General features: G+C 45.5%; 1 protein-coding gene across 4 annotated transcripts in view; it reads left to right on the top strand.

The window, feature by feature from the left end:
• Window positions 1–27725, top strand: part of CSAD (cysteine sulfinic acid decarboxylase) — a 67122-nt gene that overhangs the window by 29070 nt on the left and 10327 nt on the right. For 3 of the 4 annotated variants that reach the window (XM_033938431.1, XM_033938434.1, XM_033938433.1), the window contains 7 exons: window positions 742–857; window positions 1641–1720; window positions 8439–8493; window positions 9438–9554; window positions 14648–14712; window positions 18093–18174; window positions 25810–26009. In XM_033938431.1, coding sequence (XP_033794322.1) covers window positions 742–857; window positions 1641–1720; window positions 8439–8493; window positions 9438–9554; window positions 14648–14712; window positions 18093–18174; window positions 25810–26009 — 715 coding nt within the window. The remainder of the gene's footprint in view (window positions 1–741; window positions 858–1640; window positions 1721–8438; window positions 8494–9437; window positions 9555–14647; window positions 14713–18092; window positions 18175–25809; window positions 26010–27725) is intronic. The other variant, XM_033938432.1, reaches the window with a different exon arrangement.

Here is a 27725-nt window from a genome sequence, read left to right as displayed (position 1 = left end):
GTCATTTCCCAAGTAGAAGCTCTATGTAAACACTGTGCCACCATACCATATACTATATTTGCAGAAGGTAAAAGTGACTTTGAAAGATCTATCTCTGGAGTTGAAGTTAATTACAGGTGCAGTGATCCACTAACTACTGATTCTGCTGGCCTGGCCCTATTGAAAATCAAAAGACTTCTTCTGTCTCTCAATACCCCTCCACCATTCTGAGAAATGTTGTGACAATAGAACTTAGTGAACGACTGTAGTATCACACCGTTGCAGAGAGCTGTTTTTTCTAAGCCAATTTCAGTGCTTTCATCAATTATTAAGGAGTAGGCCATCTCCTTACTGTCTAACTGGACGAAGTCCAAGATTAATTCTTCATGCACTGCTGGGCTGAGAACGTTCTTGATGAGCACATAACATTTCGTTCAGTGGAGTGCTATGTCTTTACCAGAAATGTCTTTAACAATGAGGCTGATTAAAGATAAGGAAGAAGGAATACATTATGCTAGATCGAAGAACTCTATGTTTTCCATAACCGGTATAAAACATTGGAATTCTCTTCCCAGTGTCTTGAGATTAAGTAAGGACCGTATGAAGTTTAAAAAACAGTTGAAGACACATCTGTTCATAGATGCTTTTCTGTGATATTAGAAGGGTTGTGACATGCTTTGTTCTTTAAGACTGAGTAAGTCTTGCCTAGGTGAGTGAGATCAAGTGTATTTTTCCAATTCTCTTGGCTTTGTCTTCCTGCAGGAGGCTCCATTTCCAACATGTACGCTATGAACTTGGCTAGGTACAGAACCTACCCGGACTGCAAGCAGAAGGGACTCTGGGCACTGCCAAAGCTAGTGGCATTTACTTCTCTGGAGGTACGGTTGAATAGTCACATATCAGCTGAGATAAGGAAAACCTTGTGCACAGAGCACTGAGAGGATTTATCTCTGAAGGGTTCACTTTCAGGATGGGTCACACATTTCTCTCAATACCTCTCTCTAGCTCAGAAGCAAAATTTTCTGCAAATGGCTTTGCTCATGTTTTTCTTGGTAGAATGTCTCTCTCTTCTAGAACTTTCTGAAATTAAAGCCACAAGCAGAAGATGCACTAGTGCAAAATTGTATAAGTAATCTGACTTGTGGGCCTTACTGTTTTTCTGCTGATCATAGCAACATAGTAAATGATAGCAGATAAAGATCTGAACAGTCCATCCAGTCTGCCCAATAGTTGCACACATTATAAATTCATAATTAAATAAGTCTTTTTTCTTTGATATTTCTGGACCATAGACTGTAGAAGTCCTTAGGTTTCAACCATTGGAGTTGCCATCGAAGTTCACTCCACCCTATTCAAACCATCTTGACATTTGTGGGATACAAACCATAAATGTCTTCCCAGCACTGTCCTCATGGGACACTGTTCCCAGCACTGTTCCAAATTACTGGAGCTCCCATCAAAGCCCTCCCCAGCCCATCCTAAACTGATTTGCCATATACGGGTCACAGATTAATTATTTATGAAGGTGTTACCTTGGAAATCTACAAATATGGCCAAGATGTAGGCAGAAATGGGGACTTCTGTAAAATCAGAGGGGTTCCTTAGAAGAACAGTGTGTGCGAGGAGTCCAGCCTGACCATCCTGTCTTTTCTTCCACATAGTGCCATTACTCCATCCAAAAGGCGGCTGCATTCCTGGGCATTGGAACAGATAACATTGTCCTGGTGCAGGTGGATGACCAGTAAGTATTTACAGTTTTACTATGGAGGGGATGTGGGCAGAGGGGCTAGAGAGACCCACAAAAGACCATTTCCAAAAGCTTTAACCAACTGAATTCAAGAGTTAGTCAGTTAAACTGCTGCTTTTAAAAATTCCCCCTGTTGAGTAAATGTAGTTGTCTAAATTCACATGTCAGACAAATTTAGTTAGGCAACGAAGGGACGATTCTAGAGACGGCCTTACAAATTAGTTGGTGACTGTTTATTTTGGGGCTCTTTTACTAAAGGAGGTTAAGTCCTAACGCATGCTTAACACATGAAAAAAACAGGCTATCACAAAATGTGTTCAAGCCAGTGGTAGTGGAGATGAAAACTGTATTTGAATTCAAGAAAGCTTAGGACAACTATGTTGAATCTTTAAGGGAGAAAATGGATATGGTCTTATAAGAACATAAGAATTTCCATCTCCGGATCAGACCCTGGTTCCATTAAGTCTGGTGATCCACACACGCGGAGGCCCCTCCAGGTGTACCCTGGCATAGTTTTAGTCCCCATGTCACTGTATGCTTCTCAAGGGAGATATGCATCTAATTTACCCTTACCCATATCACTCTATGCCACTCTTAAGGAGATGTGCATCTAGTTTACCCTTAAATCCTAGAATGGTGGATTCTGCAATTACTTCCTCTGAGAGAGCATTCCAGGTGTCTACCACTCGCTGCGTGAAACAGAACTTCCTGATATTCATCCTGGACCTGTCCCCCCCCTCAGCTTCAGTCTATGTCCTCTTGTCCATGTCACATTGGACATTGTAAATAACTGCTTTCCCTGCTCTATTTTGTCAAATCCTTTCAGTATTTTGAAAGTCTCGATCAGATCCCCTCACAGTCTCCTCTTCTCAAGGGAGAACAACCCCAGTCTCCTAAGTCGTTCCTCATAGTCCAGGTTCTCCATACCTTTCACTAGCTTCGTTGCTCGTCTCTGCACCCTCTCTAGCAGTTTTATATCCTTCTTTAGGTATGGAGACCAATGCTGGATGCAGTATTCCAGGTGCGGTCTGACCATGGCTCTGTAGAGTGCTATTATAACTTTCTCTGATCTACTCGTAATTCCCTTCTTTATCATGCCTAGCATTCTATTTGCTTTCTTCGCTGCCACCACACATTGCGCCGACAGTTTCAGGGTCCTATCTATCAGTACACCCAGGTCCTTTTCCTGTTCGGTCTTTCCCAGAGTTACACCTGACATACTATATTTGTGATCTATATTTTTTCTGCCTAAATGCATCACTTTGCATTTTTCCACATTAATATTCATCTGCCATTTATCTGCCCACTTCTCCAATTGATTCAAGTCGCTCTGGAGTTCCTCGCTGTCCTTCTGCGATCTGATTGCCCGGCATAGCTTTGTGTCGTCTGCAAACTTGATGATTTCACTGGATGTTCCTTCTTCCAGGTCATTTATGAAAATATTAAATAAGATGGGTCCAAGTACTGAGCTCTGGAGTACACTGCTAGTCACTTTTTCCCATTCTGAGAACTTCCCATTTATGCCCACTCTCTGTTTTCTGTTCTCTAGCCATTTGCCTATCTATTTTAGTATATTTCCCTCTATTCCATGGCCTTGTAATTTCCTGAGAAGTCTTACATGTGGAACCTTGTCGAATGCTTTCTGAAAGTCCAAGTATACAATATCCATCGGTTCTCCACTATCAATTTGTCTGTTCATTGTCTCAAAAAATTGAAGTAGGTTCGTCAAACATGATTTCCCTTTCCTGAACCCATGTTGACTGGCTTTCATCAGGTCGTGTGTCTAGGTGCTGGACTATATTATCTTTGATCAGCAACTCAACCATCTTTCCAGGGACAGATGTGAGACTCACAGGTCTGTAGTTGCCTGGCACTCCTCTCGATCCATTTTTAAATATCGGTGTGACGTTCACTATCTTCCAGTCGTCCGGTATCTGTCCTGTTTTGATTGACAGGTTGGCAAGTTTTTGCAATAGTTCTCCGATTTCAAATTTCAATTCCTTTAGGACTCTCGGATGAATTCCGTCTGGTCCAGGAGATTTATTACTTTTAAGTTTGTCGATCTGGTGGTAAATCTGGTCCAAGTCCACTTCTACTGTGGTGAGGCTGTCCTGTATAACTCCCTTGAACACTTTCACTGTGTCAGGTATTGTTGCGGTGTCTTCCTTTGTAAAGACAGACGCAAAGAAGGAATTCAGTCTATCTGCAATTTGTTTGTCATCCTTGACGCACCCTTTTCCTCTCAGGTCGTCCAGCAGTCCCACCGCCTCCCATGTGGGTTTTTTCCCTTTTATGTATCTAAAAAAAGGGCTTGAAATTTTTGGCCTCTCGCGCTATTTTTTCCTCATAGACCTTTTTGGCAACCCTCACCGCCTTGTGACATTTTTTCTGATCATCTCTATGTTTGTTCCAAGCTTCGGATGTTTTCATGCGTTTCCACGTCTTAAAGGAGTCCTTCTTTTCATTTATGGCTTCCTTCACCTCTTTGGTAAGCCACGCCGGCTCTCTTTTGCCTTTGGTTTTCTTTACTTTGGACATTCGCAGAATGTAGAGGCTTTGTGCTTCCATGATAGTATTTTTCAGTAGGGACCATGCCTGTTCCACCGTTATGACTTTACCCATCTTTTTCTTGATCCGTTTTTTCCAGGAAGCAGTCCCCTAGCACTTCCAGGAATTTTGCCTCCTTGCCACAGTTGGAGGTTCCCAGGTCCCAGTCAATCCCCGGGAAATTGAAATCCCCCAAGATTATGACATTACCTGTCTTACATTCTTGTTTAATTTCCTCTATCATTTCCGAGTCTGTCTCCTCCGTCTGTCCCGGTGGTCGGTAGTAAAGGCCAATCTTTATGTCAGCATCGTTGTGTCTGGGAATCCTGATCCAGAGGGATTCCAGCTTCTCTTTCTCTTCCGCCATAGCCTCTCTCATGGATTCTAATCCTTCCCGAACATATAGGGTAATACTTCCACCTTTCTGCCCCACTCTATCTTTTCTGTACAGTTTGTATCCCTGTAGTACTGTGTCCCATTTGTTTTTGTCATTCCACCATGTTTCTGTTATGCCAATGATTTCCAGTTCGTCGTTTTTTTGCTATTGCTTCTAACTCTCCATTTGTTTCCCAAACTTCTAGCATTTGTATACATACATTTGAGTTCCCTTTGTGTTACCTTCGTTGACTTTTTAAGCTTAGCAGTATCTACTGTTTCTTCCATGGTATGCTTTTCTGCTGCTGTGTTGTCTTCCTCATTTGCTTTGTGGTCGACCCCTCCTGTGTCTGAGTAGTTGTCCGTAATTCCTTCTACGGGGCATCCTGTCGCCCGGGTCATCGACTGGTGGCCGACTGTCGGCTTTCCCCTGTCCTTTAGTTTAAAGCCTTCTCTATGGCCCTTTTCATGTTGCCTGCCAGTATTCTTACACCTTCCTTGTTGAGGTGCAGTCCATCTTTTCTGTAGTACTTGCTTTTTCCCCAGAACGCTGTCCAGTTGCGTACAAAGTCAAAGCCTTCCTCTTCGCACCATCGTCTCATCCAGGCATTGATTGCTTGCAGTTCCCAATGTCTCTTTGCAACCGCTCTTGGTCTTTATCTGCCTTCATTTTTATATGTTCCTATGTTCTCTATATTTTGCAGTATTTTGTCAATTAGCACACGCTATGTGCAGGATAACTATTTCTTTATTTTTATTTTAACTTTATTAATTTTCAAATCAGTAAAAAGTGCAGAACACTATACATGCATTAACCATTGCAGTAAGCATGTATTACTTATTTTTATATACCGTATATATATATATGTATATATATATATATATATACATATACATCCATCTTACATATATATATATATATATATATATATATATACATATATATATATATATATATATATATGAACAAGGAGTACAACAAAGAAATAACCCTCCCTCCCACCCTACCCTGGATGTGTGTAGAAATTTACAAAAAGTAAAGATGAAACAATTATGATGAAGTGATAAAAGATGTCAATGGGCCCCACACTAATTTAAATACATTACTATGCCCCAACATACCAGCATTTATCTTCTCGTATCTATAGCATAAGCATACATTTGGCCACAAGAAAGGAAAATTAAGGCGATCATAATTTTTCCAATTGCGAGTAACCATCTGCATGGCTATCCCGGAGCAGTCTGCTTTTATATCAGTCCAAAGGGGGTTTAAGATTTAATAACGTCCCACATATGACTACATCATATGTCAGTAGAATCAATGACTCCAATATGGTATTAATCTATCCCCATATCGATTTCCAAAAATTAAGTATTAAAGGACAATAGAACAAAGGATGATCCAGTGTCCCTATTTCAAGATGACAGTGCCAGCATCTGTTAGATTTAGAACTCTCTAACTTCTGCAATGGAACCGGGGTCCAATAAGTCCTATGCAACAAGAAAAAACAAGTTTGTTTCATTGATGCTGACGCTGTACATCTCATTCTCCAAGACCAAATTCGTGGCCATTGAGTAGCAGAAATTTGTTGCTTAATCTCAATGCTCCAAATATCTTTTAGAGAAGTTTTTGGTTTCTTATTCATAAATTCAGATATTAATTTAAACCACTTGGCTGCCTTATGTCCTAACAAATCTGTCTGGAAGCATAGGCTCAGCAAACTATACTGATTTTTTAAATTGTGCCAATCAGGAAACCCCTTCTGAATATCCTGCTTCAACAGCAAGCATTTATATACTTGAAACTTTGAAATTCCGAATGATTGTCGCAGTCGTGAAAAATCAAGCATTTTCCCATTTGATATCACATCATCTAACGTGCGTATACCTGCCTGCAGCCAATGCTTCCAAAGGATTTTAGACTGTTCATAGACAACCCCGCGAAAGACAAACGCGCGCGCCGAAGAAAATTACAGTTTTTAGGGGCTCCGATGGGGGGTTTTGTTGGGGAGCCCCCCCAGTTTACTTAATAGAGATCGCGCCGGCGTTGTGGGGGGTTTGGGGGGTTGTAACCCTCCACATTTTACTGTAAACTTAACTTTTTCCCTAAAAACAGGGAAAAAGTGAAGTTTTCAGTAAAATGTGGGGGGTTACAACCCCCCACAACGTGGCGAAATCTCTATTAAGTAAAGTGGGGAGTTCCCTCCCCCCCCCCCCCGTCGGAGCTGTAAAAACAGTAATTTTCTGCGGCGCGTGCCTCCGCGCTGCGCTCAATTGTCTGGGCGCGCCTTTGTCCCGGCGCACTTTTGACCTGATACCAACCCTCTTAGTATCAGGGCATGTTGTGAAGTAATACAGAACCATAAAAAAAGGTTAATCATGACCTAGAGCAACTCTACCATGTGAGCACTAACTTCCTAAAAAAGAGGTCTATCCATGAAAAGGCAGTGCCCTATACATTAAAGTAGGCTCTAGAACATCAATACAAGTATTGGGAGATTTGAACAAACCAAATTACTACAGATCACTACATATAAAATTAATGATAGAATACCTGGCCTTGGCCACACAGGCAGAACACAGATACCAAATATTGTATAAGTGACTACCATCTAGAAAAAGAAATATGTAGACAGAAATTAAACTGAAGCCAGAAAAATTTTCCCTTAACCTTCTTTTAACTATCATCCTCTCTATCTCCTAACTTTCCTTTCTTTCTAGATTGTTTTTTTCTTAGAGAGACTGCAATTATGATCTTTCTTGTTGAAAATTGTAGTTCCTTTCCATATTGATTTTACTTTAGAATTGTAAAGCTCTTAGATATGCTTGTCATTAGAGGTGGTTTAGCAAATTTTAAATAAACTAGAAACTATTCCTCACAATTTGGCATCTCTCTTCTTTTCTCTTATTCCTCCTTTGGGTTCAGCAGCTCTCCCTACCTCCATTGATCCAGTATCTTTACCTCTCTTTTTCTTCATCCATCATCTTTCCCTTACTCTCTCACTGCTCCTCCCTCCCCCACAGTGGTCTGGATCTCTCCTTTCCTAGTCCCCCTTTTAGTTCAGCATCTCTACCCCTTCCCCCTCCCATGTACCAGCAGTCCTTCAACATTTAAACCAGCTTTCTTTGCTGGCATTGATAAACACATGCTGTCTGCATTGACTCAGTGCCTTCTCTCTTCTGCATCCACCTCATCTAACTTAAATTCCTGTTTCTGTGTGGGCAGGCCATAGCAGGGGGAAGGTTCCAGGCTGGCAGTGGTTGTGTTTATCACTGCCACTGCCAACAGATCTGGAGGGGGTGAGAGGGAGGAAGAGGGACAGATGCTGGACATTTGAGGGGAGAGGAGGGAAGAAATGTTGCAAGATTGGGGAGTCACTCAATCTCCTGAAGGACCTGATCACATGCCATCGATGCCACCTGCTTGTAGGTACTGTATTCCCAAGAGTATAGATGAGAGTAGAGAGGTGGAATTGCATAATATGTGCCTATTTAAAAATACATGTGTACACGAATTGTGCAACATTTACACTTTTTCAAAGCAGATGTAAATTTGTGTGTCTGTATTTGGTTTTGGATCTGTCAAGGCTGATAGATGCTTATGTTGCCTTTAAAAGATAGGCTTAAAATGGGTGGCTTTTTGGACTTCTCACATAGGTGAACTGCTGCAAAAACTGGCTATTACTGTGCTATAGCAGTTTTTGAAAACTGATTCCCCCCACCCCAGTCAATGAATGTTCTACTCTCAGGGGTGCTGGATAATTAATACTAAAAAAGGTTTCATTTTCAGGGGCAAAATGATTCCTGAAGAACTCGAGAGAGAGATATGTGAAGCAAAGTCCCAGGTAAAAGGCCAGAATGGGAAGGGACCTTAGGCGCCTGGGCCAATCAGGCCATAGGCCCCTCCCTGATGCATCCCACAATGCACTGGAAAGGGGCAGGCCCGCCTCATTCTGATAGAGGTGGGCCTGCCGGCCGGCTGGAGAAAAGACCCAGCCGGCCGGCCATCCTAACAGATTAGAGGGGGCGTCCGGTGAGGGGGGGTGAACAATATATGGGGCTGGGGGGTTCCAGTAGGAGGGATTGGGCACCCTCCTGCTGGCGATTTACAGGGGGGGTGGAGGGTTCTGGCAGGAGGGATTGGGTACCCTTCTGCCGGTGATCTACAGGGGGGGGTGGAGGGTTCTGGCAGGAGGGATTGGGTACCCTCCTGCCAGCGATCTACAGGGGGGCGAGGGAGGGGTTCCAGTAGGAAGGATTGGGCACCCTCTTGCCAGCGATCTACAGGGTGGGTAGGGGGTTTCCGGCAGGAAGGATTGGGCACCCTGCTGCCAGCAATCTGCGGGGCAGGGTGGAGCCATGTGTCCTCTTTTTTGACTTCCCAAATATGGTAACCCTAGGTGTACTGGTAGTTAGGAGAGCAGCAATCCCTGGTCACTTCTTCCCCTGTCGGGTTCTCAATCAAATGACAGCCTTTTTGACTGAGAACCCAGCTTGAGCAGAAGAGACTGGGGGTTGCTCATGCCCTGGCTGGCCACTACACCACTGATGAAACAGTAGGCCTGAGAGAGGGTAGTGCTCCTTCTTTTTGGGCAGGGGAGGCAGAAGGAGGAAGTGGGGGCTGCACAGCATGGTTTCAGTTTCAACCAAAATTGAAACAAGGCCAAGTATCAATTTTGGGCCAGTTTCAAAAACCAAAACTGAAATTTGATCAGCCTCTACTACCAGTATTACCCTCTTACCTTTTTGCTAGACACTGGCATTGATGATTGTGCCTATTGCATTTCAGGACAGAGTTCCATTCTTGGTGAGTGCAACCTGTGGCACAACCGTGTTGGGTGCCTTTGACCCCGTTGATGAAATTGCATCAGTGTGCAAGAAGCATGGGCTCTGGTTACATGTGGATGTGAGTATAGAGAAAAGAAACCTTTGCCAAAATGTTAATTTCCCAGGGAGAATGTGTTATTTTTTTGCACATGAAGTAGGTTTATAGAATGGAGAAGATGGGTTATTTTCAAACTATAGAGAATGTGTAAATGAAAAAGTACTGGAGAATAATCAGGAAACGGTGTACATGACAGAAATAATGCAAATATGACGCAGAATTACTTATGATTACTTGTAACAGTTCTTAGTCAACCCCTCTAATACAGTATTCCACAGTAAGTTAAACTACTTCACTTTTTACAGAAGATGACAAACTTACTGATCAATATTTTTATTTTTTTATACATTTTTCAATCATTACATAATGAATAAAGAAAAAAGGTAATTTAATACAATAATGCAAAGGTAAACTCATCAAATCAAAATTTCCTTTTAAGCCCACATCATTGAGGAACCACATTAAGGGCTCCTTTTACAAAGGTGCACTAGCGGTTTTAGCGCGCACTTAGCGCGTGCTAAAATGCCACGCGCACTAGCCGCTACCACCGCCTTTTAAGCAGACGGTAGTTTTTCATCTAAAAACGCTAGCGCACCTTCGTACAAGGAGCCCTAAATTCCAATGAAAATATATATTCCTACTACAGGCAAACTAATTGAATGAATTCCAGGTCCATAAAATATGGACCCAGATCCAGTCAAAAGTATATAGGGCTAAATTATTTTTCCTCAAAATCTATTATAGGTAAACAGTAATTATTTTAATTCTCTAGCCAGCAGAAATTGTTGTAACTGTATTGGATCCCAGAACACAAATTCCGTATCTTGTAATTTAACTAAACATTTGCAAGGAAATTTTAGGTAAAAAGATGCCTCTAGTGCAATCACCCTAAGTTTTAATTTCAAAAATTCTTTTCTCTTGAATTGGGTGGCTCTGGAGACATCAGGAAAAATTCTAATCAAATCTCCACAAAATTTTGTCAATCTATTTTTAAAATACAATTTCATTAATAACATCTTATCCATCTCACTCATGCAGGTTATTACCAAAGTGGACCGAGTCTGGATCATATCTTGACTGTCTTCTAGGAATTCTGTCAAATTTATTCCATTTGATATCAGTTGGTCAACATCCTGATTAGATTTGAGTTTTTTCTGAGGAATATAATAATAATTATTAATAGGAAAAGTCTTCACATTGTGTAAACCAGTATTTCCTTGAAAATTTTTTTTAAAGTATTTCAGGAGATAAGTGGGTTACTGGGAAATTAACTAAGCGGAGATTTCTTGCTCTGTAAAGATCTTCCATTATTTCTAACTTAGAATGCATAACACAGGAGTCTTTAACCGCTGAGGTAGAAACAGCTTGCAATGTAGTAACTTGTGATTCCATTGTACTCATCCTCCTATCTAAAGTACCTAAATTAGAATTTACATTCTCCAACTTATGAACAAATGCTTGTGAAAAGTCCACTGTCTGTTTTACTGTTGACCTCGGAAGCCCCTCCACTCTAGTAATTACTAACCACAAGTCCTTAAGTGTAATATCTTGTATTCCCTCTGATACAGATTGAACCTCCGAGTCACTTGAAAATTCAAGTGGCTTAGGAATTTCAATAAAAACAATTCTATTGGTTTTGCCGGGGAGAACCTCCGATTCCGAGGGATTAGCAGGACTTACTTTGGTCCCACTTGTACTCGATACTGGTGGAGGGGGAGGAGTTCGATCAATGAAGATCGAATGAAGCTCCAGAAGTTGAAGATGAATCCATTGTGAGAGCTGCAACCGGGATATTATCAATTAATTTAAAATGCTTATCCATTGGACCTATAATTGCTGGAGTTGAACTTTTCATTTTCATTTTCCTTTTTCCCATAATTTATCAATACTTGGAGCAATTCAATATCAGTCTCAATGCTTACAACCTTATTTAGCTCCTCACGTCCCTTCGGCCACACCCCTGCGGCTGCACCACGGCTGCAATGTTTTTTTTATGCTGGGAGAGACGGACCCAATGACGTCAGCAGTCCGTCTCTCCAAGTACCTGCCCGAAAGCCTGCACCAGTCCCAGCTCCAAATGTCAGCAGAAAGGTCGAAGCAAGCTGCCGCGGGATGCTTTGAGACTAAGTAAGTCTCCTCTCCAATGCCCCCCAATATAGTTCAGCTCCCACAATAACGCAGCTGCAATATCTTTTTTATGCTGATCAATATTTAACTAGTGTAAGTCAGTTTTTTTTTAATCTGACCACTGTGGGCAGAATTAGGCCCAGATATTCAGTACTGGGCCATATCCAGTCATCAGCGCAAAATATTTGATGCCATGCTGGCATGTGAATATATCAGATGGCACCTGCATAAGGTGAAGCAGGTGCTCTCAACTATCCGGTCCTCCCTGACCTCCAAATGCAAGTTGAGACCCCAAATGATATCCTTGGTAGTTTTAGGGGGTCCTGTGGGCAGGAGTAACACCCATTTGCTCCCGGTCATTGTCTTTGACCTCACAGTGGCCACTTCGTCCTCTAGTGGCACATTAGGACAGCCTTTTGCTGTCGTAATTATAACTACTTATTTAACCAGTCTTAATATCACCACTAACGGATTAAATACTGGCTCTGCCCACAGACCACCCCATCATTAACTTGATAGCGCAGGGGCAATTTGGCATTGTGGCAGTGACATTGCCAGGCAGTGGAACTGGCAGTGGCAGGCAGGGCAGTGACATGGGCAGTGACATTGTGTGGTTAAAGCACAAGGGATTAAACAGGCAGAAGGCTCTCCTGCCCAGTTAATTCACTTTGAGTATTGATCCATTAGTGTCCATTTGTTCTTTATGGTATTTTTATTGTCATCAAGCAGAATCACCACAAACAACTAGCAAAAAAACGGCATAAAATATCACAATGGCTTGCGTTGACAAAGACAACCATAATTGTCCTGTAAATATGGTCCTATACTTCAGCTCAGGCCTCCAAACCCCTAAAACTGATTTTTCCCCTCCTTAATGTTTGCTAACAATATAAAATCAAAATAGGAGGGGCCTTAGGCACCTGGGCCAACTGGTGTCTTAGGCCTCCATCCCAGTGCATTCTGGGATGCAGTGGGAGTGGCCATTTTGCTAAAGTTGTTATCACCAAATAAGATTCCAATTTCCATTTTTGCAGAAGGTACTTGAGTCAGTGCTAACTCAGCTCCCCAAGCCAACCATTTACTCTGTGACCGCTAGAGCCTTAGCAGGTGAACTGCATGCCTTTGGGTTCACTTATTTTCTGCTCAACATGTGATCTTTAGGATTTTCAGTCTAAAAGCATGAAGCATCACATGCAAATGTGGCCCTGAGGGCTGTGGAGCAACTGACTGTTGAGCTTCCAAGGTTTGTACAGGCAGGTGGTAGAGCAGCTCATAGGCCCTTTCTGGATGTGGGATCGCTATTGTATTTAAGTCTGTGAGTTCCAGATATGAATGGTGTCTGGGGCTTTGGGAAGGGAGTAGGAATATGATCCTTACCAGGAAGGATGAGGATAAAAAATATGAAGTGTTTGATAAATCTGCTTAGGAGGTATAAGGGATGGGTGAGCCTAGCCTAAAGGGGAGGGACACTGATAAAGTTACAGTAAGGAGGAACCTAATGGGGGGTGGAAATAGTAGGTGGCAAGGTATGTCATGTCAGGACTCTCAGGAGAAAGTGAGAGAAAAACAAAATATGAAGATGAGGAAGACAACATTAATTCTCACAGACCCCCCCTCACCCCCCCAAATATCTTATTTAAAGAGTACATACCTGTCTGTAGAACAGCAGCATCTGTTATAGGAAAGCCTAGTAGAGCAACACAAAGGTGTCTTTAAGTAGCCTGGTGGGTAGGCTAGTGAGCCATAAAGAGAAGGACCCAGGCCCATAAGCCACTCTAACCACTACATTTATGGTGGAAAGTGTGAGTCCACCAAAATCCTACTCTACTTCCATATAGATGCCACCTGCAGCCGTAAGGGTTATTGGGGTGGGAGACAGGTTGGTATAGTAGGTTTTGGGGGAGTTTTGGAGGGCTCAGCATAAATTGTAAGGAGTTTTTGGTGAGATGTACTTCTGGCACTCTTTATGTGAAGTTCACAGCAGCGCCCTCTAAGGTGTCCCACTGCTCTGTTGACATGTCTTTGCAGCCAATCCATTAAAATGTTAGCCCCTCCCACATGCAAATGGTCTGCGCTTGGACGCATCTGTGGTCGAAAATGCTGCATAAAGTTAGACGTTGGACAAGACATCTAAGTAGGCGATTTTCAAATTTAAAAAATTGGATGTTCAGAGTGTTCGAAAATAGTTGTTCTCCCATACCCAACTTAGTACATATAGCAGGAAATGTCCAGTCAGATGTAAATACACTATCAAAAATGCCCCGACACGTGTCTACACACATATTTTATGGAAAAAGCATGTATTTTGCAACTCTACCCAAACCATGCCTCCTGGAATATCTATGTGTGATTCACATAAAAGTACGAGAAAGCCTGGAGTATGCTGGCTGTAGGTACAGAGAGAATGCAGCAAGTGAGTAGGCAAAATCAGGGCAGCCTGAGTAGGACCTTCCCAACATCATCGTAAGGTCCCTTTCAGAAGACCTTTTAGTGCCATAGCACTTGAAGTATGCAGCTGCAGGGACACGGCATGGGGGTTAGCGCGTGATTAAACGTTGCAAGCGTTACAGCCGCTATTGCAGCTTCATAAAAGGAGCCCTAAGCTGCGATAGCATTTTTAGTGCGCGCAGAATTTTAGCGCGCGCTAAACCTGCGCTACGCGGCTAGAACTAACGCCAACTCAATGCTGGCATTAGGGTCTAGCGCGCGGGGCAATTCAGCGCGTGCTAAACCCGCTATCGCAGCTTAGTAAAAGGAGCCCTGACTTTGATCTTAATGAAAATAATTGAATAGATAACAAAAAAAAAGTATATATGATTTTGTCAGGACATGTTCTTGTACACACATTCAGCAGTGCAATTTTTAAAAAAATGGTAAGATGAGTGAGCTCTTGCAATCACATGAGTCTCTCTTCCAGATATGAGTGTATTGTTAAAAGAAGTGCAGTTTCACTGAGTTTTTTTTTCTGTAAAACCTCTCTCTGACAGGCCACATGGGGTGGCAGCGCTCTACTCTCTAGACAACACCGCCATCTCTTGAATGGCATTGAAAGGTGAGTGAGATAATCATGTCTTGCACACTGGGGTTATTGTGAATGATTTTTTAAAGAGTATGTTACTGCTAATCATTAAACTGAATACCTATAGTCCTTAAAAATGAGATACATGCTTGTATCTAGAGAGAAAAAAGGGCTAGGACCAGTTGCAACAGCATGGTATACCCAACTGTAGAAGTTTTCTTAATTTAGTGTCAGATAATTAAAGTGAACTGATTGCATATCTTATGTTATAATCATTTTTATTCAAAGCAGTAACCACAAAAAGTTACATACATTGGTTGTTACAAACACAAACACTTGACCGAGCAACAGAAAGAACATCTCTATGGAATAAATAGGCCTGATGCAGTAACAGCACAAACTCGGGAATAAAATCAGCCCCAGCCAATTCTGCCATGGCTGATGGTATTGTGTAGGCCAGGGGTGTCCAACCTGCGGCCCCGTGAAGTATTTTGTGCGGTCCCGGTCGAGGGCGATGCAGTGTTTTCCTCTGCTGTCCCCAGGTGTTTACCGGGACACCCCTGGTGTAGGCTGTGCTCTGTGCAGGAAAATGCTGGCTCAGTAGTACCTCACTGCCCATCTGACTAGCCAAAATAGCTGCTGTTCCCTTCTGTGGACCGCATGGCTTTCACACTGGAGAGCCCAATGCAGCCAAAACCACTTGCTGCAGAACACTCTCCCCAGCCATGGACTCCGAAATATACCAGGCCTCTGAATTGGCCTAAAGACATCCTACAGGCCCCACATCAGGAACGCTGTTTCACTTCCTCCGCGGGAACCGCCTTGTTGCTCAGCCACATGAAACACCAGCACTGCGGTCCCTCCCCATAGAACACTGCTGCAGAAGCCCAATGTGATTCTAGGTATGATATAAATAAAGGAGCAGACTCTCCTCTTTGTCAGTTTCTGATTCCCCCCCCCCTTTTTTTTTTTTGTAGAAACCCTCAGCTCACTCTTCACAAGGCTCCCTAAGGCAGCTACCCACTCCCAACAACTAGATATCACACTCTTAAGGATTAAGCTGCCTGCACAGATAATGTGTCCTCTTTTTTGTAAAGATGATTGTTCAAGTTTAGAGAGTGGTAAGGAATAGAGAAAGAAGGAGTCTCTGTGGGGCACCAGAGCCAGGGATCTTGCACCACCAGATATGACCCCAGCCAGCTAGGCACCGACCAGGCTCAACTGGCGACCAGCTGACCAACGACCAGGAGCCTCAGAACCAAAGGCTGAATAGCCTGTCCATCTGCCTGCTGGAGATAGAAAATACAGAAGAGCTAGGCTGTCTAAGATAAGGTGACCATACGTCCCGTTTTCAACGGGACAGTCCCGTTTTCGAGCCGACCATCCCGTTGTCCCGACCCACCGCTTCGGGACACCAAAAATGTCCCGTTTTCAGGGACAGCATCCTGAAGCTGTGCGCGGGGACACCAGGACGGCCGATAACTTTCCCTCCCTGCTGCGCAGATTGAAAACCTGGGCCGCCGCCGCTGCTTCTTGTTCTTCCCGACGTCAATTTTGACGTCAGAGAGGAAGTTCGGGGCCAGCCAATCGCTGCCTGACTGGCCCGAACTTCCTCTCCGATGTCAAAATTGATGTCGGGAAGAAGCCAAGAAGCAGTGGTGGCAGCCCAGCGTTTCAATCGGCCTGGCAGGGAGGCAGACAGGCAAACAGCGGCGGTACATGGGCCGGCGGGTGGGCAGGGGGTTGAATCGCGTGGGGGGGGGGGGTTGAATCTGCGGGTGGGGGTGGTGAATCAAGCACTGGAGAGAGGTTAAGGAGGCAGGCAGGCAGGCAGGCTGGCTTCGGGGGATGGACAAAAGGCAAGAGGCACTGGGGGCACTAAGGATATAGGACAGGCATTGGGGGCACTATGGACATGGGAAGGAGGCACTGGGGGCACTATGGACATGGGAAGGAGGCACTAGGGACACAGGACAGGCACTGGGAGCACTATGGACATGGGAAGGAGGCACTGGGGGCACTAGGGACACAGGACAGAGGTACTGCGGGGCACTATGGACATGGGAAGGAGGCACTGGGGGCACTAAGGACACAGGACAGGCACTGGGGGCACTATGGACATGGGAAGGAGGAATTGGGGCCACTATGGACATGGGAAGGAGGCACTGGGGGCACTATGGACACGTGAAGAAGGCACTGGGGGCACTATGGACACGGGAAGGAGGCACTGGGGGCACTATGAACATGGGAAGGAGGCACTGGGGGCACTATGGACATGGGAAGGAGGCACTGGGGGCACTTGGGACACAGGACAGAGGCACTGGGGGGCACTAAGGACATAGGAAGGAAGGAGGGAGGGAATAGAAAGGGACAATTGTTGGACCCAAGTAAAGAAAGAAAGAAAAAAAATGAAAGAAAGGATACACAGTAAGAAGGAAATACAACCAGAGACTCATGAAATCACCAGACAGCAAAGGTAGGAAAAATGATTTTATTTTCAATTTAGTGATCAAAACGTGTCAGTTTTGAGAATTTATATCTGCTGTCTATATTTTGCACTATATTTGTCTATTTTTCTATAGTTACTGAGGTGACTGACATTGCATATTTTAAAGTCATTTGCCTTGGCATCTTTGAAACCCCCCCCCCCAAATATAAATGATAATTTACATTTTCTCTGCGTATAGTTTGCTTTGTAGTTTTTTAAAATTTTAAGGTTACCATTATGAATTAATATGAAGATATTATGTGTACATGAAAAATGAATGGAAGAAATTGGGGGCGGGGCTAGGGCAGGGTTGAGGTGGGGCTAGAGTGGGATTGGGGCGGAGCTAGGGCAGGATTGGGGGCAGGATTGGCAATTAATAGATGTCCCCTTTTGATGAAAAAAATAAATGGTCACCGTTAGTCTAAGAGGATACAGCACAGCTCAATTCTGTGTTCTCTATCTCCATCTGCTGCTTGATGGACATGACTATTTCCACAAGTCCTGGAATAGTGGAAAGGGACATAAAGGAATTTGCTTTATCAGAACTGTATTAGTTTTAGGAGCATCCTGAGCCAGAACTGTGTGCCTTGTGCTCCTGCCCCATAATGGCCAAGCAAGAGAGGCAGTGGAAGGGGGAGCGATTTTTGTGCCCTTGCCTCTCATTCCTGTGTGGCTGCACTGCTTGTAAACCCTCACGGCAGTCCTGTTCTTGGGTTTTTGTGGTGGTTTTTTTTTTTTACTTTTCTTGCTTTTTTCACCCCATCTCTCCTCCCCTTATGCCAGATAATGAGAACTTGTTGCAAAGCATATTAAGCCTACATCTTGATTTTGCCTTTGTGATTTTCTTTTGGTTTTCATTCAAGTCTATATATTTGAAGTGCAAATTAAAAATAAAAGCACCTTTTTTTCCTCCCGACATTTAAAGAGCAGACTCGGTCTCTTGGAATGCCCACAAGATGCTGGCAACTGGTTTACAGTGTGCAGCCTTTCTTCTGAAGGACAAATCAGTGAGTATTCGCTACCCTTTTCTTTGACAGATAAATATTGAAATAAATCTATTCTCAGTTAAACAACCAAATCATTCATGAGGTGATCTAGTATTCAACCTTTCTGAAAGTTCCATCAACTTAGCCATTTTTACTAATCAAATCCAAGTAAACTGTGCGTCCATTTTTACCAGAATCCTGTGCAAGTTTTATTATTATTATTATTAGCTTAAAGCCCACACCTTCCAATGCTCAAGGCAGGTTACAAATGTAAATGTACAGTATTTAAAACAATACAGGTTAGATGTTTGCAGTGCTGTTTTAATGCATTGTTTCTTTGTTTCTGTAATTACTGTACATATAGTTCATTGATTTAAAAAAAACAAAAAACAAAAACAACAACCCAACATTAAAAAAGCAGAGCCTGAAGCCACAGCTAGTAGTTATATCGAGTATGAACTGGGGGCTGTGGAATCAAGCTCCATGCTCTACTAGGCACAGAACAATCCATAAGCCTAGGAGTGGCTCTTAGGTTCATGGGCATGACCAGCAAAGTAAAGACCTAGGCCAGGGCAGAGGGGCACCGAAGAGCAACCTACCACCTACTGAAGGTAGAGAAAAATACTGAAATCTTCCAGGGGGCACCACAGCTTATCCAGTGATGTCACTGGTAGAACGTGGTCTTTTCTCTAACTTCACCTGCTGGTAGGAAGCAAGAAATAACAAATTTCAGCATTGTATAGATTAAATGCAACAGAGTGAACCAACAGCATATCTAAATTAGTAATTAGTATCAATTCTCAAATGGTGTAAACAGTATCAGCATCCTTATTCACAAATTATTTTTCAATGTCATTTTTATAAGCCAACTGGGGAACAAATAAAGTTTCAATTGCTTTCTAAATTCCAATATTTTTGAAATAAATCTCAGTGTTAATGGCAGTGCATTCCATAATTTACGTGCATTTTTAAAAATTTTTTTAGCAATCTAGGCATGAGCATTTACAGCTCTATGACTGGTATAAATGATCATCCCCAAAATACGAGTGTGTATTTGCCTTGCTACACTACTATTCTGTAAAGGAAAGTAAGCACCTACCGTATTTTCACGCAAATAACACGCACCCGTATAAAACGCGCACACGTGTATAGCGCGCAGAAATCACGATGATAAGCACAAAAACTTTGGTATAACGCGCTCACGATTATACCGCGCATGCTGCCCGACTCTCCGTTCACCCCCCCTGACTTCCGTGCACTGCCCCGCCTCTCCGTGCGCTGTCCCGACTCTCCGTTCACCCCCCCCTGACTTCCGTGCACTGCCCTGACTTTCCGTGCGCTGTCCCGACTCTCCGTTCACCCCCCCTGACTTCCGTGCACTGCCCTGACTTTCCGTGCGCTGTCCCGACTCTCCGTTCACCCCCCCTGACTTCCGTGCACTGTCCCCCCTTGAAGGTCTGTCCCCATCCTGAAAGCCTGATGCACCCCCCCCGACGTCCGATACATCCCTCCCCCCGAAGGACCGCCGACTCCCCAACAATATCGGGCCAGGAGGGAGCCCAAATCCTCCTGGCCACGGCGACCCCCTAACCCCACCCCGCACTACATTACGGGCAGGAGGGATCCCAGGCCCTCCTGCCCTCGACGCAAACCCCCCTCCCCCCAACGACCGCCCCCCCCCAAGAACCTCCGACCGCCCCCCAGCCGACCCGCGATCCCCCTGACGACCCCCACGACCCCCCCACCCCCCTTCCCCGTACCTTTGGTAGTTGGGCCAGAAGGGAGCCCAAACCCTCCTGGCCACGGCGACCCCCTAACCCCCCCCCGCACTACATTACGGGCAGGAGGGATCCCAGGCCCTCCTGCCCTCGACGCAAACCCCCCTCCCCCCCAACGACCGCCCCCCCCAAGAACCTCCGACCGCCCCCCCAGCCGACCCGCGACCCCCCTGGTGACCCCCACGACCCCCCCACCCCCCTTCCCCGTACCTTTGGTAGTTGGCCGGACAGACGGGAGCCAAACCCGCCTGTCCGGCAGGCAGCCAACGAAAGAATGAGGCCGGATTGGCCCATCCATCCTAAAGCTCCGCCTACTGGTGGGGCCTAAGGCGCGTGGGCCAATCAGAATAGGCCCTGGAGCCTTAGGTCCCACCTGGGGGCGCGGCCTGAGGCACATGGTCGGGTTGGGCCCATGTGCCTCAGGCCGCGCCCCCAGGTGGGACCTAAGGCTCCAGGGCCTATTCTGATTGGCCCACGCGCCTTAGGTCCCACCAGTAGGCGGAGCTTTAGGATGGATGGGCCAATCCGGCCTCATTCCTTCGTTGGCTGCCTGCCGGCCAGGCGGGTTTGGCTCCCGTCTGTCCGGCCAACTACCAAAGGTACGGGGAAGGGGGGTGGGGGGGTCGTGGGGGTCGCCAGGGGGATCGCGGGTCGGCTGGGGGGCGGTCGGAGGTTCTTGGGGGGGGCGGTCGTTGGGGGGGAGGGGGGTTTGTGTCGAGGGCAGGAGGGCCTGGGATCCCTCCTGCCCGTAATGTAGTGTGGGGTGGGGTTAGGGGGTCGCCGTGGCCAGGAGGGTTTGGGCTCCCTTCTGGCCCAACTACCAAAGGTACGGGGAAGGGGGGTGGGGGGTCGTGGGGGTCGCCAGGGGGGTCGCGGGTCGGCTGGGGGGGGTGGTCGGAGGTTCTTGGGGGGGGGCGATCGTTGGAGGGAGGGGGGTTTGCGTCGAGGGCAGGAGGGCCTGGGATCCCTCCTGCCCGTAATGTAGTGCGGGGCGGGGGTAGGGGGTCGCCGTGGCCAGGAGGGTTTGGGCTCCCTTCTGGCCCGATATTGTCGGGAAGTCGGCGGTCCTTCGGGGTGGGGGTGCGAGTGGTCCTGCCGGGGGGGGGATGTATCGGACGTCGGGGAGTCGGCCGGGCAAGAGGGCTTGGGCTCCCTCTTGCTCCGATCGTGGATGCGGGTGCGGGTGGGAGCGCGTGCGAGCGGTCGTTCGGGGTGGGGGTGCGAGTGGTCCTGCCGGGGGGGGGGGATGTATCGGACGTCGGGGAGTCGGCCGGGCAAGAGGGCTTGGGCTCCCTCTTGCTCCGATCGTGGATGCGGGTGCGGGTGGGAGCGCGTGCGAGCGGTCGTTCGGGATGGGGGTGCGAGCGGTCCTGCTGGGGGGGTGAATCGGGCGTCGGGCGGGGGTGGGAACTATGTTTTAAAACTTTTGTATACCGCGCTCACGCATATAACGCGCGAGGGGTATGCGCGGTAGGTAAAAACGCGTATAACGCGCGCGTTATATGCGTGAAAATACGGTAATTTTCTTTATAGAACAGGTTTCCCGTATAGATTTCCCCTCCACAAGAGTAATTGTATAAGGGAGGCGTGTATTTTAAGCTGAAAGTATGCACCCACATTGGAGTATTTTACTCATTTTTATGTGGATATGGCCACATTTGTGTGTAAATGACACCTTATAGAAATACCAACCGACACAAAAGTATTCACTTTGAAATGATGGCATGTACTTTGCCAGTGAGTGTGCCAGTATACAGTATACATAGATTATAAAGTACTATAATTTATTCATATTCTTGACAAATACTGGTATGGACATGTACAACTGCTCTAGGGCCCGTATGAACATCCATGGGGCCCTTTTACTACAGCTTAGCGCTAAATGCCAAGAAGCCCATTTTATATTTTTGGGCTTTGTAGCAGCATGTGCCAGGGCATAGCCAGAAATCTTTTTTTTTCTGTGTGTGTGGGGGGGGGGGGAGGGGGGGGGTTCCACAGGTAGACGGAGGGGAGGCAGATATTTTCTTCTCCCCCATCCGCCACTTTGAGGCATTTTTATAAAATTACCCCTATGAAAATATTTGAGCATATCTTGATGGGTATATTTTTTCCCCAGACAGCCAATGCTTAATTAAAAAGAACTTCCAAGCACACCTGAATAAATTGCCTATTGTGTTCAGTTCTGGTCACCATATTTCAAAAAAGATATAGTGGAATTAGAAAAGGCTCAAAGAAGAGCGACCATAATGATAAAGAGGATGAAATTCCTCTCATATGAGGAAAGTCTAAAGAGATAAGAACTCTTCAACTTGGAAAAGAGATAGCCAAGGGGAGATATGATTGTGATCTACAGAATCTTGAGTGGTGTAGAATGGATAAAAGTGAATTGATTTTTTACTTTTTCAAAAATTACAAAGACTAGGGGACACTCAATGAACTTACATGGAAATATTTTTTAAAACAAATAGGAGGAAATTTTTTCACTCAAAGAATAGTTAACCTCTGATACTTGTTGCCAGAGGATGTGATAACGGTGTTTAGCTAGCTGGGTTTAAAAAAGGGTTGGACCATTTCCCGGAGGAAATGTCCATAGGCTGTCATTGAGACAGACATGAGAGAAGCCACTGCTTGCCCTGGGATTGGTAGCATGCAATGTTGCTACTATTTGGGTTTTTGCCAGGTATTTGTGACCTGCATTTGCCACTGTGGAAACAGGATATTAGGCTAGATTGACCACCAGTCTTACCCAGTATGGTTATTGTGTTCTAAACTGTTGATTATGAGATCACAGATCTGTACAGAAATAAAATGAAAGACAAAAGCCCGACAGTCTAGCCTGCCTTCACCCTGCACTTAGACTTACTAGTGCAGCAGCTGGAAACAACACCTTCTGTCAACAGAAGCTAAAACTGCAGAAACTGTGTGAACTCTACCCTTCTCCCCTCCCTCAATAGCCAGCACTCCTGCACCATTCCTTACACCACTATATGCTGAATGAGGCTGAGACAGTAAAAACTAAGAGCTACCCCACAGCCAGTGTTCTTGTACCATTTACTATAGTATTTCCTGCAACATTCTACACTAGTAGGGTTACCATATTTTGTAAGTAAAACAAAAAGAGGATATGTGGCCCCGTCCCCAGTCCACCTCTCCTTCCCTTCTTCCCCTCATAACACCCCCCCCCCTCCAGTGGGATGGTATCTCACCAGTGGCAATGATGAGATTACCCATGGCTGGGAGCCATGTCAATTACAGTCTCACTGCGGGTACCAGTGTGCTGCTGTAGGCTCATTTGGCACTGGCTGGAAGTAGCAGCAAAGGTTACGTGACCATTTATTTTTTTCATCAAAACGGGACATCTATTAATATTCAGTCCTGCCCCCAATCCCACCCAAGCCCCACCCCAATCCCACCCTAGCCCCGCCCCCCAATTTCTTCCATTCATTTTTCATGTACACACAATATCTTATTATTTCATAATGGTAACCATAAAGTTTTAAAAAACACAAAGCACCCTATATGCCGAGAAAATGCTAATTATCATTTATATTTGGGGGTTTCAACAATGTCACCTCAGTAACTATAGAAAAATAGACAAATATAGTGTAAAATATAGATAGCAGATATAAATTCTCAAAACTGACACATTTTTATCACTAAATTGAAAATAAAATCATTTTTCCTACCTTTGCTGTCTGGTGATTTCATGAGTCTCTGGTTGCGTTTCCTTCTGACCGTGCATCCTATCTTTCATTTCTTTCTGCACTCAGGCCCAACAATTGTCCCTTTCTATTCCCTCCCTCCTTTCTTCCTATGTCCTTAGTGCCCCAGTGCCTTCCTATGTCCTTAGTATCCCCAGCGCCTCCTTCCTATGTCCTTAGTGCCCCCAGATCCAGTGTCAGTTCTCCTTTGTACCTTTGTTCCAGGTCTCCCTCTCTCCCTCCTCTGTTACGATCTTGCCTCTCTCAGCTCTTCCTCAGGGGCTCTCCCCCTCTGTCTGCACTTCCCAAACTCCTGCTTCTGCCTCTTGTCTTTCCCCTTTGGTCCAGGCCTTTATCTCTCTAGTCTTTCTTCTACTTACAACCCCCCCTTTCTTTGCCGTTTTCTCTACTTCCAATGTCCCCTCACTGCCTTCTAGCCTTTGTCCCACCCCCTCCCAAAAAACCTGCTGGCCTACCTCCCCCAAAGCAAGTCTGCCTCCCTACCTCCCCCAGAGCCAGCCTGCCTGCCTCCCCCAAAGCCAACCTGCCTGTCTCCCCCAAAGTCAGTCAGTCTGCCTGCCTTCCTCCCCCAGAGCCAGCCAGCCAGCTTGCTTGCCTACCTCCCCCAGAGCCTGCCTGCCTGCCTCCTCCAAAGCCAGACTGCCTATCTCCCCCAAAGTCAGCCAGTCTGCCTGCCTACCTCCCCAGAGCCTGCCTGCCTACCTCCCCCAAAGCATGCCTACCTACCTCCCTCCCCCAGAGCCAGCCAGCCAGCCAGCCTGCCTACCTCCTTCCCCCCCCCCTGGAAAACAAAAGCCTCCCTCCAGGCCCGATTTAAACTTCCTCCCCGGTCCACCACCACTGCTCATCTGCTGCCACTACTCGCACCCGGAAGCCTTCTTCCCGATGTCAATTCTGATTTCGGAGAGGACGTTCTGGGCCAGCCAGGCAGCGATTGGCTGGCCCGGAATGTCCTCTCCGACGTCAGAATTGACGTCGGGAAGAAGGCTTCCGGGTGTGAATAGTGGCAGCAGAGGAGCAGCGGCGGTGGACCAGGGGAGAAGTTTAAATCGGGCCTGGAAGAAGGCTTTTTTTTTTTTTTGTGCGGCAGGGGAGAGACAGGAAGTGATCGCCTGTTCCATTGTCCCCTTGCACAGCTTCGGGACGCTGTTCCTAAAAACGGGACATTTTGGCGTCCCAAAGCTGTGTGTGGGGACAACGGGATAGGGGATCTGAAAACGGGACTGTCCCGTTCAAAACGGGACATATGGTCACCTTAAGCAAAGGCCCCCCAGCTCTGCCTGAGCTCAGGGCCGCTTCTGGAGGGCGCGTGACTTCATCACGTCTGCACATGGTCAGAGGCCCTCCAGACATGACCCTGAGCTCAAGCAGAGCTGGAGCCTTTCCTGTCACTTCCAGCCAGTGCCAAATGAGCCTACAGCAACAGGCGCTCTTATCCTGGACCACAGGTGCCCATGGCAGGACCTCAATTCATGTGGATTCCACCCACAGGTGACCCCCTGCTGCCCGCCTGAAGATAAAAAATATATATTTAGGCTATCCAAAATCCAAACTGCCAGGTTTTAGAAAACCGTCCGAATAGCACATTTTACTATTCAGCCAAATGCAAATACTAAATCTGAATAATTGACATTAAGCTTTAATATAACAAATAATAAAAGAAGCAAAGTAAAATCGGAGCTAGAGAATTTGTTTATTTCAATAGGATTTAGCACAGTAGAGCCCTGGATTATTCATATTTGAATTTAAATCACTATTTGGTTAAATTTGAATAATATATTCAGGGCCAAATCAAAGAGAATACTCAGTACAGCCTTATTCTTTACAGCACCTCATGCTGGAAACACCATGTCTAAGAACCAAGAGGTCTTCACCAATACTGTTTATGAAAGCACAGAGCAATATGTCAGTACCCAAGGGCCCATCCTAGTAGGGAGCCACTCTCCTCTAGCCTATATCTAATTTAATTAACTGTTGATAATTGGGTTAGGCGCCCATGTCCTTTAATCCTGTAAGTCCGCCCCTGCTAGTGTGTGAATTCCAGAATATGCTGAAAATAGTCCAGCATGGGCCCTGATATAGTAAATGCCTTATTACGTTCCTTGTTCAATTTCCTATTTTAGGAAGCTTACTCTATTATCTTATCTTCATTGCAGGATCTTCTAAAGCAGTGCTACTGTGCCAATGCATCCTATTTATTCCAGATAGACAAGTTTTATGATATTTCGTATGATACGGGTGACAAATCCATTCAATGTGGCCGAAAGGTAGACTGCCTGAAGTTCTGGCTGATGTGGAAGGCAAATGGGACAGAGGGGCTGGAGAAGCGAGTGGATAGAGCATTCAGCCTCACAAAGTAAATCTAGTAACAGAATTTTAGATTCTCTAGTCATTTTGTTTTGCTAAATTAAGTCTTCCGTTTCATGTTCAATGTGATCCTGCCATGGTAGTTACATCACCAGCCACCTACTTAAAAGGAATCTAATTTTTTATCACATTACTGATTTTATACACCACAATGAACATTACTCATTTTTAGGGATGCCAAGGGTGGACCATCCTAAAGAGTGAGATTTTACAGATGGTGTGTCTAGGGCAGGGGTCAGCATCCCGCAGCTCGTGAGCCACATGTGGTTCTTTAACCACGTGGCTGTGGCTCTTCTCTTGCTTCAATGGGTTAGCAGCAGCGATTCTTACAGCTGCCTGCTGCTAACCTGGAAGCCTCTCCTCTGCCGTGTCCCGACCAGTGTCATAACTTCCTGTTTTTACTGGGCAGTATGCGACAGAGAAGAGGCTTCTGGGTTAGCAGCAGGCAGCTCTAGGAATTGAGGCTGACCTGCTGAAGCAAGAAAGAGCACAATATTTGGGGTTGGGGGAAGTAAATATGTTGCAAGAAGGATGAGAGTGGTGAGAGAGGGAGAAATGGGCATAAGGCAGTACTCTCACAGAATACACACTTCTATTGGCACATCATAGATATAAGGAAAGCCAGGAATGTTTAGCACAGACCCTATGCTAGAGGTAATACTGTACTTGAAGGTGGATGAACCATACTTCCCTCCTGCTTCCAACGGAAAAAGGTACTGGGAGGGGGGTTCCGGGGAGCATCTAGTGGCAGGATTGGACAACCATCTTGCCTTTTTTGGGGAGGGGTCTCTGTTGGCAGGAGGGAATGGGCTTCCCTCCTGCCAATTTTCTCTCGCATGGGTGGGGGGTCGCCATGGCAGGAGGGAGTGGGCATCCCTTCTGCCATATTTTCTCATGGTGGTGTGGGGTCGGCATGGCAGGAGGAGAGTGGGCATTCCTACTGCCATTTTCGCTGCCATGGGGGGGAGGGGTTGTGTGCTGGTGCCGGTTCGGTGGAGAAGGCCATCATCGTCCGGGGAGGGGTGCTTTTTCTCTTATTTTTAATAAGGCAGATATTGTGCGTGTGTTTAAAAAAAAAAAAAAAGGTTTCCTGCCCTAAACAGCTGAGTGGCAGGAGGCTTCTTTCTGGGCTTTCCCTGCCTCTCAGCTGTTTGAGCTGCTCCTGCCGGCTCTGTGCATATGTGAGAATCATTCTCAGAATGTTCAATCGAATGGCAAAGTTGTGGATTGCGACAAACCTCCGCGTGAATCATTTGCATGCAAACTTTTTAGTGCATGAATAACTCTTTTTGAATCGGCCAAAAATTGGATTGTAGCAGACCCACACGGTCTTACCAATCCTCTTTAGTGAATCTAGTCCTTGGTCATCCCCACTCGAAAGAAACTGCTCTTGAAAACTCTGAGAACCAGTATGTTTTCATGTGCGGTTCCCACTAAATGGAATAAGCTCCCAGTTTATATTAGGCGCCGAAGGACTTATGTAATTTTAAGAAAATGTTGAAATGTCATTTATTTTGTAAGTTGAAATGATTATTGATGTTTCACAGTAACAGGATGATGTTTGAGAAGTATTTGGTATGTTGTACTGTATGCTTATTATGTATGTAAAGTTTTAATCCACCTTGTTAAAGGCACACTGTAAATAATAAACTATACACTATGTCTGAGAGGAGACATTTGCAGCGATGGAGAACTATGTACGGTG

This window comes from Geotrypetes seraphini, chromosome 3, assembly GCF_902459505.1.
Source record: "Geotrypetes seraphini chromosome 3, aGeoSer1.1, whole genome shotgun sequence".
In the NCBI taxonomy this organism is placed as follows: Eukaryota; Metazoa; Chordata; class Amphibia; order Gymnophiona; family Dermophiidae; genus Geotrypetes; species Geotrypetes seraphini.
The sequence above is the reverse complement of the archived record's forward strand: the minus strand, read 5'-3'. Positions and strand labels throughout refer to the sequence as shown.